The following is an 11,106-nucleotide window of genomic DNA, read 5'->3' as shown; positions in this document are numbered from 1 at the left end:
AAAAATACTCCTTGCTCACAAAGTTAAGTTTGGCTGTCAGAACAGAGAGAAATTTCTCCCAACAGTGACTTAAGCTTTCATCTACCTTTCTTACCCACGTGACAGCATGTAGGGGTTCACAGAAAACATAAACCCTATAAAACAGCTGTGTCTAACATACGGCCCGCGGACCGGAAGCGGCCCCCAATGAGGTTCGATCAGGCCCGCATTATAATTTAAAAGTGAAAAAATGAATAAAAGACACGGAATGAGTATTTTTAATAAGGTGCAATTCTTGGAATATCCACTAGGGGACTCAGTGTTTTGATCAGAGTACAAGACAACACCACTTTGATCAGAGAAGAAGACAACAGCAGCCTCAGTATGTCACTGAGACAGACCCAACACAGCAGACGCTGTCAAGGACATGTGAATATTTTATTCTTTACACATTTAATAGCACTCGACATGATATTTTGGTTATTTATAGCAGAGTATGGTATAATTTTAATGGTCCGGCCCACTTGATGTCTACCGAGGCTGTATGTGGCCCACAATGTGAAATGAGTTTGACACCCCTGCTTTAAAACGAGAGTTGATCACGACTTTGAAGCGCTGTGGGAGGTTGGGGTAAGTGAAATCTGACAATGCGCTTTTTCTGTCATGAAACCCTGACTGTGGGTGGTATGATAAATTACGATAGCCATGTTGATTGTGTGTTGAGGTGTGAAACAAATCATTTAAATCACTGTGAACGTCAACGTTTTTACTGACACAAAAGGTCCTCTCATATTCTGCGTGCAGCACAATCACATCAGCACTTATTTAGATGAACGGTCACGCCAATGTATGGTGGCAGAGCATCCACGTAACTCAGTGTAATGCGACCTTGTGGAAATTGCAGTAAACTGAAAATGAATCCCTGAAAATCAGAAAGCTTGGTCTCAGCCTCAGCTCGTGTCCCTGAGCCAAAACTTAACTGACACTTAATACTGTACTGTATGAACAAAGTGAAGTACTTCCTCTGTGTTCTCCAATGTGGTCACTTCAAAATGCAAAGGGTCTTTTCTAGGTGGATTCTCATGTTTGCACGAGGTCACAAGTGAAACACGCCAAAACAGGAAGTTGGGAGATTTCCTATTGTGTACACACTGTCAGTTGAAACATGTTGCAGCATGTTCTCCCTCTGTTGTTCTGGTTTTATAGGATGAAATTGTGACTCGGGTTTAATCTCCATCCTCATTGACCTGAGTGCAGGTTTTGACACCATTTCTCACCCCATCCTCCCTAACAGACTCTCCACCATGGCTTTCACCCACACCCCCCTACGCTGGTTTCACTCAACTCGCTGGCCGCTCTCAGTTCATCCAACTCAACTCCTTCACTTCACAGTCCTTCCCCCTCTCTTCTGGTGTGCCCCAGGGCTCTGTCCTGGGAACCCTCTTCATTATCTACCTTCTCCGCCTTGGCAATATTTTCCGTAATTTTGGAATACACTTTCACTGCTTCACGGATGACACCCAGCTCTACCTCTCCAGCAAACCCGACGCTTCCCTCCCACCCTCCAGAATTTAAAGCGCTCAAAATGTAAGACAAGGAGAAATCATTTGAAAAATAAAAAGTCAGTTTGATTCATAATGATTAAAAGACTTTATCCATGGCAGTACTTAACTGACACTTCATAGCAGAGTCTCATTGTGATCAGGTTACACAATTACTGTTAGAAAGAGCAACTAATTACATTTCCATTAGCACATTGCACAATACCTTTAGAAACATAGAGAAGCACAGTCTGAACACTTGTTGATTGTCTAGATGCAGAAAAGGAATATTATTGTGATACATGGCGTCCCTGAAAAATGCAGCATGCAAAGGCGAGATATCGGGGATGATAACTTTCAACAAAAAAGACCAGCATGCTGTGTTCTGTCAAAACAATTCCCATACAGATAAAAAGACTGGGTAAACGATTAGTTATTTTAACAAACCAAAGCAAATATTAAGTCTTTTTAAAGTGTACAGGGAGCAGTATACATTTGTCACTGGAGAAAATGACAACGGTAAACAAATTTGTGTGTGTGTATATATATATATATATATAATATGACAACATAAAAAATATAATCATTAACCAGTGTCATCCAGGTTAAATATAAGAAGGAGTTGGAACCTGAAGAGTCATCACAAACACAACAGCAAAAGAAAACATGTTGTGATATGCCAATTCACCCCATCACAAGGTTGAGGTCATCTTTTCAACGTGTTCGGTTAATTGCTGAAAAGTATTGATATCATCAATCCCTGATTTAAGTTGTTGTACCTTTTTCTTGTTGGATCTTAAACATAAATTAGAATTCGGACTTATCTAAATTTAAACAACTAAAAAAAATTACCTGATTGACTTCTCACCGTTGATTTTAATCCATCCATCCATTTTCTGATCTGATTTATCATCACAAGGGTAGTGGGGGGTGCTGGAGCCTATCCCAGCCGTCTTCGGGCAGTAGGCGGGGGACACCCTGAACCGGTTGCCAGCCAATCGCAGGGCACACAGAGACAAACAACCATCCACGCTCACACTCACACCTAGGGAATATTTAGAGTGTTCAATCAGCCTGCCATGCATGTTTTTGGAATGTGGGAGGAAACGGGAGTACCCGGAGAAAACCCACGCAGGCCCGGGGAGAAAATGCAAACTCCACACAGGAAGGCCAGAGCTGGAATTGAACCCATTATCTCTGCACTGTGAGGTCGAAGCGCTAAGCACTGGACCGCGCTCGTTGATTTTCATACAAAATATTCTAATTTGGGGTAGCGGAGGAGCTCAAACATATGATGAAAAGGTGAAAAATATGGGTTTACTAAATCAAAAGTGAAAATTTGAGTGACTAACATATATACTGTAGATCCACATACCCTACTTTGCCTCTTTGATACAATAACTTTGATGTCTTGGATTCTTGGACAGCTAAGAATATAATTTTATCCATAAACATTCTGACACCAACTGTATAAAATTCATTTAAATATGTTTGAATTAAAAAAAAACTCACAATAAACACTTGTGCAGTAGTCATTTGAAAACATAGTTCATTCGATATTCATAGTAATAGTTATGTTAGAGGTGTCAAAACAGCTGCTGCGTCTTTCCATTTGGCAGCGTCGCATCTACAGTCAAGCATTTTGGAGGGCAAAAACCAAAGCAGCATAAATGGTAAGTTGAAGAGATCAACTGACCGAGGTAAGTTTTCCGTATATTGGAGGGGCAGGGAAGGGGGGGGGGCATCTTCCCGTCGTAGTCTAGAACAGCACCTTCTTGATATAGGCCACAGTGGAGACGTTGAGCAGCATGTTGACATGCTCATTCCCGGGAAGCTCTTGCAAAGTCACCGGTTGTTTCTGCCGCCCCACCCAGCGTTTGCACTGGGTGGCGCTCAGCAGGTTGACCGTCCCGTCGCCGTCGCCCATCACCACCGTGGGATCCACGTCGGGGAACTTGGAGGTGTACTGGAAGGCTTCCGACGTGGGAATGCCGGAGCCGTACAAGCAGTGGACGGCCACGCCAGGCGGCGTGAGGTCAAAAAGCAGAGACTCCGTGTCTTGACGCATCAGCCAGCCATCCTTGAAATCAAGGTCAAAATAAAGTCGCTGGTAGTCCATCACGGTATAGTTGGTTGTGGGCGTCTGGATCAAAACCTGCACGCGGAGCGAGAATTAGTTTGAGGCTTTCTCTGGTGAAACAAGTGTGACATCATCGGCAGACTGACAGAATTCTCACCGTGTCATCCTCAGACCACTTTTAAATTTATTTTCACTTCTGATAACTGGCACATAGTTTATTGCTCGTGAAGTTGTTGCCGAGGTGGCAGTATTTAAAAATCACCAGTGTGCCTGGTAATACATGAATACCCATTCATCCAAGGTATGGATGAATGTCGGCTTTTCAGTTCGTCGCCTTAATACAAATTCCCTCCTACAACGTTTGTGTTGTCAGTCTCATCCGCATCTAATCGCTAGCAGGCGTCCATATTTTCGTCTAACCAAAACTCGGACTACTTGTTGCTTCTGTGGCTGAGAATCCTGGGAAATGTAATTCTACTCGCCTAATGCGAGCTACTTCTGGTGTCGCGTTTTCAATGTTACAGTCTGGGACAATTTCATCGCGGTCTGTGGGTAATTTAACATTTATCTTTGTGTTCTCACTCTCATCCGCATCTATCTAATCGTGAGCAGGCATCTGTTTTTGTCATACCAGAACTTCCTGCTTTCGCGTGAAAGAATCATATCCTCTGTCGGAGGATCCCCTCCTACGCTTGAAGCAACCCCCGTAGAGTTGTACAGCAAAACTAAAGCAAACAAGACCAGCTACCCGATTTTTTTCGACCAGTCTGAACCTCGCATAATAGTGCTAAATCTATTAAATAAACAAATGGTACAATTGGAAGAAGCTGTTTAACATACAATGCATTACCAGAATAATGCACCTATAAATTCTATGGTCATGAGTTATGGGTCGTGCATCCACGGGTTATCATGACTGCTCTTATTGTCTTGACTGGCACTCACTTTTTTTTCCACGCCGCCTTGGGCTGTGCTTCCGCAAGTATAAATGGATTGTTGTGACGTTTTCATGAAAGTGTGGTCAGTTCTTTAAGGAATAATAAATTCACGCATACACACACATACCTTATCCTTAGGCCAGGTGTGGGAATAGGGAAGGAGCCAAGAGGTGGACACGGCCGTACGTTGCTGAGAGCGGATCTTCAGTGGCCTGATGACTGGGATGCCATTATTGTCGCCTGAAACACAAACCCAACAAGCCAGATTTCAAGAAGTGGAAGTAGACAGACAGGAAGAAAAGTAAGGCGACGTGTTATTGCGTGGTTTTGGCAAATACGGTGTTGTACTGATCATCTGATAACAGCCATTTGAGTGACTATTAATAATAAAATGAAAAACCGCGATTAGCTGGGAACCAGTTCAGGGTATCATTTTAAATCTCATAAACATACTTATTCAGTGAACACTGCAAACACACACTTCAGCACAGCTCTAATATTTCCAATGACAATTTTGTGCAAACAACCTTTATCGCATGCCCAAGGCTATTTTTTTTTCTCAGTAACAAGCTGAAAGAAGAGAAGTAATAGGCCTTAGGGCGAGACGATTATTTCTGATTAACATCATGAATAATGAAACAACTTGTTTACGATGATACTAATGCAGCGTGTTATACCGGAGACAAATTCCTTGTGTGTTCTACATACTTGGCCAATAAAGATGATTCTGATTCTGATTCTGACTATTCGCGGTTTTCAAAACTCTTGTTTACCTACTAAAACTCTGTGACTCAAAATTGTCATCATAGCCCCATTTCATTGAACTTTATTCTTGAAATCTCTATTCTTTTGTCAAGTACAAAATGACCCCCGTGAATACCAGAAGTGGGCATTTCGTCAGTAGTAACAAACACTGTTTTGTAAATGACGAGGACAAAAAAAATCATAAAAAAAGACAAACTAGGCACGAACGGAATTGGATTTTCGTCTGTCAATGTAATCGTCACTAACCGGGTCAAGTCAGTCCCTGACGGACGCCCATGTCGCTAACGACCGACGGAAACATGTTCCGACTGACAGTTCGTGTTTTTGTTCCCGGGGTTCAATACATCGGCTTTGCTTGACCGGACAGCGTTGACTATATATGGAAATGCTTTGCGCTTCCTGTACAGTAGGTGGCGGTATGCACCAAAGACCTGTTAAACCGCCACTAAACCAAGAGAAAGCATTACACCTGAGGGCTAATCACTCCCAAAGCCCGATCAAATATAATGACTAGTAATAACGAGATTTATAGCAAAGGTTGACTCAGGTTGTGGTCTCATGGTGGTCTGGTTGTACCACTCCAAAAAAAGAAAAACACATGCACGGTGTCTTCTCTCACCAGAGGTGATCACACGTAATGTCTTGGCCACGCCGGCCCACGGCGCTCCCAGAGCGATGAACGCTTTAATGTATTTGTCTTTCCAGGCTTGCGGCTGCTGGTTGAGGAAGTACAACATGTACATGTTGCCCATACTGTGAGCGATCAAAACCACGGGCCGGCCCGCATTCGTTGCCATCTCCTCAATCATCTGCTGTAATGCCAGGAAGTAGTCCTTGTTCTCATCTGGGAAGGAAGCAAAAAGGCATCTGGAAGTCAAAATGGAGAAGCTAATGGGACAAACCGCTCACGAGAGGAGCCTTAGTAAGGTTGTGTGCTTGTGTTCCGCTTACTGGGTGCTTTTCTCCAATCATACGGAGCTCCTCTCACATCGTCACCTCGAGTGTAGCCCCAGTCCACCAATGCCTGAGCGATGTTAAAGAAATACATACCTAAAAAAAAAAAGGGCAGACAAGCGCAGAATCTGCTTTTAGCGGCATGGAAGCATTGGTAGCTTTTCAAGAGCATTTTACTTCAGGTTTTCCTCGGCAAATACCGTATTGGCCCGAATATAAGACGGTGTTTTTTGCATTGAAATAAGACTGAAAAAGTGGGGGTCGTCTTATATTCGGGGTCTAGACAGTATACCCATTCACGACGCTAGATGGCGCCAGATATCACAGAAGCGAATGCTGAACTTGACTCACCAGGCCAAAGTGAACCCCTGCCATGAAGAAGAAAAATAAAAAATAGCGGTAGCACAATGAAAGAAAAATAAAAAAATAGCGGTAAGAAGGAAAAGAGAAGAAAATAATAGAAGAGATAACAGAAAATGGAGAAACGTAGGGACAATCTGGAGAAAAGTGGGTCGATGATCGGCCAGGTTAACCGGCAGCTGAGGAGAAGTTATGATGTCATTTACATTTCAAAAACCAGAAGCCATTCATTTACGAATGTGATCGCACTTTAGATTTGAATGAGGCAAAATAACATGCTTTTTCCCTCAAATATATTGTTATAATCATTTGTTTCAGATGTACTGTAATGATTTTCTGTATAAAAATTAATTTGGTGTTCAAAAAGTCTTTTTTCAAACTTGAGTCTTGAAAAAGAGGGGGTCGTCTTATAATCAGGGCCATCTTATATTCGGGTCAATACGGTATGTAGTCAGTTCATCCATACACAGTAAGCCACTCCTAATAGAAGATAGTCTTCACAGGTTTATAAGCCAGAGGGGTTTTACAGAAGCGTCAAGAAAAGACAATTGCTATTCTCCCTGTTATGGCAAGAGATAGTCTGAAATGATCTTTCTTTGCTCACACGCGAGCAACAGCACAATAGGCACACCGGGCAGAGATGAGGATAACCGTAACCTGTTTTGTTAAGTGTAAAGTGTAGTTCTTGTAGGCTGAAATGCTGATATTTTAAGGCGGGAGCAAATGACAGCACATGATATCGCTCATCTTCACGAGACCCCTGACTGAATGAGAATTGATGTACAGCGGCTGTATGATGATTGTGATTGTGGCCGTTTAAGACCGCAAGCAAACTTGCATCCTTCCACACTTACCCACACTGCGTTTACTGGGGTCCAGATACTCCACTGAGTACGTCTGGCCGAATCCCGGTACGGTGATGTTCACCCCGGGTGGTGATGAGGTAGTGTGTGTGGTCCTGTTGTAGATCAGCCTACGAACACACACATACACAGTGTCAAAAGGAAACCGTGACTGAGGTGTTACTTCTGCTTCTGTAGTTCTCTGGAGCGAGACCAACAATAGAAACCAGGATTTCTGCACTTGCGTCACACCTTGTGTGACAGACATCATCTTCCCTTTTTGTTCTTGACTATCTTATAGATGTTTCCTAATTTACTGCAAGATTGCTTCCCATTTGTATTACTATATTCTAGATGGCACCAACTCTTAATTGCTCAACAGAAGTTGCGACAGTATTTCAGTAAGTCAGAATGCCAGTGAATAGCGCTTAATGAACCACAGCAAGCATGGCACTATTATTTACTGCACAGCTTGGCTCGGCTCTGTCTGATTGTGAGCATCAATCAAATAAAAATATATTGAAAGTCAAACGTAACTTTTCTTTTTTTTGTTCGGAGATCCATGTTGACAGAAAATGGAGGGAAATACACTTGGACAGGCTTGCTTTGTGAGCCAGTTTTGAGATCATTGGTCAAAGAAACATTTCCAATCTATTGCAAGACCGCTTGTCAAACAAGAGATAAAGCAAAATTGATCTTGTCATTCCATTCTGCTGTGAACAGACGCTATTGTCCATCCTGACTAAATGGCTACAATACAGTCGGCCGAGTGTGCAAATATCTTCGAGAGCAATAGATTTTTTGGTTTTCAGCAATTCTAGAATGGCACGCATACCTCAGCCAAGGCTCATCTGGAGCAGTGTTAATGTTATTTGTTAATTAGCCGGCTAACTTCTGGTTTATGGGGAATGGTTAACAGACATATGCTGCCATCAACTGTTTCATAGAAGCCATAAAATCAACACTTACTCATCGTTACTGTTTTTCTCTCTCTATATAAGCAGATAGAAACACCTATTTCATTAATTGGCTAATTTAAAATACAGTAATTTTTCAATTTCTGAAGAGAGCGGTTGTTTTTGTTAATTCCTGCTTGTTAAGGATTACCGCAACATAGGTTTACATTGGGAGAACTGACCTTTGGAAGGATATACACATTGGAGATGGATAACGGCTCAAGGAATGTCAACAAGGCCAGCACAGACAAGGCACATATTGACGATTATTCACAGGTATGATTAAACCAATTTAGAGTCTTCAGCACAACTCCATTTCATCGAATGATACTAAAGTGACAAAAGCACCAGTGGTGCTACTGGTCATGGTAGTGTACTTTTCATTCACTCAGCAGCACTCTATCAAAACCTCCCTTTTTAAAGGGTCAAATATTCATTTTAGCCCTTAACCAAACAGCACTTGAAAAAAAAAATTAATGTCACTGTCACTGACAAAACTATCAAACGTGTAGAAAGCAAAATTAGAGCTACCCTGACAAAATAGTTTAATTTGTTGCATCACCAATCTTGTATCTTAATTTAGTTGAGTTATGAAATTAATTTTCCCTATCGAAATGCCATTAAGCCTATCCCGCTTGCAGAATACACTTTTCTTTTACTACGTTTACATTTTTAATAAAAACAGTTTGACTTTTTTAAACTTTGGTCGAGGGGCAGAGTATTTTAAGCTCACTCAATTCAAATTTAGACTCACAACACAAAGCAAATTGACCAAGTGAGAAGTTGTACTCGAACAATTTATAATTCGGGGCACTTGCGAGTCATGCACCATTGTACTAATAGCTAATCCACAGTGAATAAATACAAAACCAAGAAATTAGGAAGGTGAGGTATCATTAGCAGCATCTTTGACTAACAGGTGTCATACCTTATGTTGTCCATCCAGCAGTCAATGGCAACAGGTACGAGCTGCTCTAGGTTGAGCCATAAAGTGAAGAAGGTATCTGTCTTCTTGTAACAAATATAATGAACCACGCTGGGTTTATCCAGCTTCGCCTCCAACTGGTTGCCCAGGTCCCCTGGAACTGCAATCAGCAAAAAAAAGGCTTTGAACCCTGGACATCTGTGCTGTGAGGCGGAAATGCTGAACCACCGTTGTCCACCATACTACACACACACACTCACACTCTATATATATCTATATCTATATAGACATATATGTCCACACACACACGCGCGCACACACGCACACACACACCCACCTATCTAGATAGACTGATTGCATTAGTGTACAGTTATGAGTGGTGCTCAAAAGAATTGTCCTGCTGCTATTTTTACCGCCCAACGTGTTGTTTGGATGTCTTCATCTCTAGATCGTTTTCAGAGTTCAAATTGACATTTCACCATCGATGTCCTTGAGTCCACGTGGGGATTTTGCACCCACATCGATTTTCATTTTTCAACTGTGAGTTAAAAATGAGTGACTCTGTCACAAACATTTCTTCCTCATCAAGGAGAAAGGGTGGTTTGTGTGGAAAAAAAGAACAATGGGAGAAAGTATGGAGAAATATTCCAACACTAATCTAGCCATATTACAGTAGTTCTTGTCACACTGTTTGTAGCAGCCGCACAAACTATTATGTTGACCCAATGTCAACAGAATAAGTACGCACTGGTCAGATAAGGTTTCCACAAACTCAACCACATTTAATCAAGCGGGCGGGGGGACAAGGAGAATAGAATGGTAATGGCGTTTAAACAGGATTGACTGTATCAACCTGCAGTGGTCTGAGTGAAAAGAATCACATGATGCATTGTGCAGATAAATGAAGGGATTGGTTTAAATGTTCCTCGGGAATCTGATTGGCTGCATCAAATCAGTCTCGTGATAGGACTGTAAACAATCGTTTGCAGACGGAGAAAACAATTGCACACGATGTCACAGTGTAGATTAACCCTTGGGGAATTCGTAATGGTATAAAGTTATCTCAATGTTTAAAACTAATCCGTTGATGTAATGTAGAGTTAAGAGGTTAAGAGAACGACTGGATTGGCGTCACAGTAAAGCGACAGTTGTACGTAGCGCAAATATCATTTCAAACGCACATTGTCTGAACAACGATCCAGTCGCGGTGCCTGTTGAAAGCTAGTTTACTTGAACCTTTGTTTTATTCACCAAAATTGATGTTGACAGTTTACAGAGATGAAACAAATGAAATTTCTCCGAATTGAAGTCAGTCCTCTGTCGGCTGCCAAGTCTTTCCCATCTCACGTCGTTCGTCAAGTGTTGACATTTACCAAAGCCAACGTAAAGCGAAGGTAGAAACAGTGAAATACAGTAAACACTTACCGAGGACCACTGGAGGTCGCGGGGACTGGCATGGCTTGTTGCCAGCACATTTTCGTACAGGTTGGCCGTAGCTCCGTCCAGAAACCAGCCACAACAACAACACGAGTGTGAGAAGCGAGAAGGCGGTCACCCGGTGTCGACCCCCCATGACTTCCGATCTCTCATAGCCAAAAAGCCATTTAGCTTTCTTCCTAAGATGCTATCCGAGCGACTAACTTCTCCAGTTTCGTTTGTCGCACCTTTAATAGTTGACGCTGTTTGCGTGCAACGACGATGATGACGCGATCGCGAGGTTCAAAGCAGAACGCAGAGCAATCTAGCGTGGTAACGCAACTCCAGTC

The 11,106-nt window shown here is 42.3% G+C and overlaps 1 protein-coding gene across 1 annotated transcript; it reads right to left on the bottom strand.

Moving 5' to 3' along the window:
- Positions 1–1,614: 1,614 nt before the first annotated feature.
- On the bottom strand, positions 1,615–11,091 carry pla2g15 (phospholipase A2, group XV). The gene is made up of 7 exons (XM_086108770.1): positions 10,766–11,091; positions 9,344–9,500; positions 7,472–7,590; positions 6,255–6,353; positions 5,923–6,147; positions 4,666–4,778; positions 1,615–3,675 (listed from the first exon to the last, which is right to left on the bottom strand). Exons 1-7 carry the CDS (start codon positions 10,911–10,913, stop codon positions 3,280–3,282), a joined length of 1,257 nt encoding a protein of 418 aa, XP_085964896.1. The 5' UTR covers positions 10,914–11,091; the 3' UTR covers positions 1,615–3,279.
- Between the last annotated feature and the right edge of the window lie 15 nt (positions 11,092–11,106).

The sequence above is a fragment of the Hippocampus guttulatus genome, chromosome 4 (assembly GCF_054856545.1).
Source record: "Hippocampus guttulatus isolate MCC_2025c chromosome 4, RoL_Hgut_1.0, whole genome shotgun sequence".
Lineage (NCBI taxonomy): Eukaryota > Metazoa > Chordata > Actinopteri > Syngnathiformes > Syngnathidae > Hippocampus > Hippocampus guttulatus.
The sequence above is the reverse complement of the archived record's forward strand: the minus strand, read 5'-3'. Positions and strand labels throughout refer to the sequence as shown.

What these genes read in the sequence shown, in the direction of transcription:
- pla2g15 (XM_086108770.1), bottom strand. Translation starts at nt 10,913, where the DNA reads ATGGGGGGTCGACACCGGGTGACCGCCTTCTCGCTTCTCACACTCGTG. An exon ending in TGATTGGAGAAAAGCACCCA is followed by an intron (nt 6,148 to 6,254) that starts GTAAGCGGAACA and finishes CTTCCTTCCCAG; the next exon opens with ATGAGAACAAGGACTACTTC. An exon ending in ACACCTGGCCTAAGGATAAG is followed by an intron (nt 3,676 to 4,665) that starts GTATGTGTGTGT and finishes CTCCGCGTGCAG; the next exon opens with GTTTTGATCCAGACGCCCAC.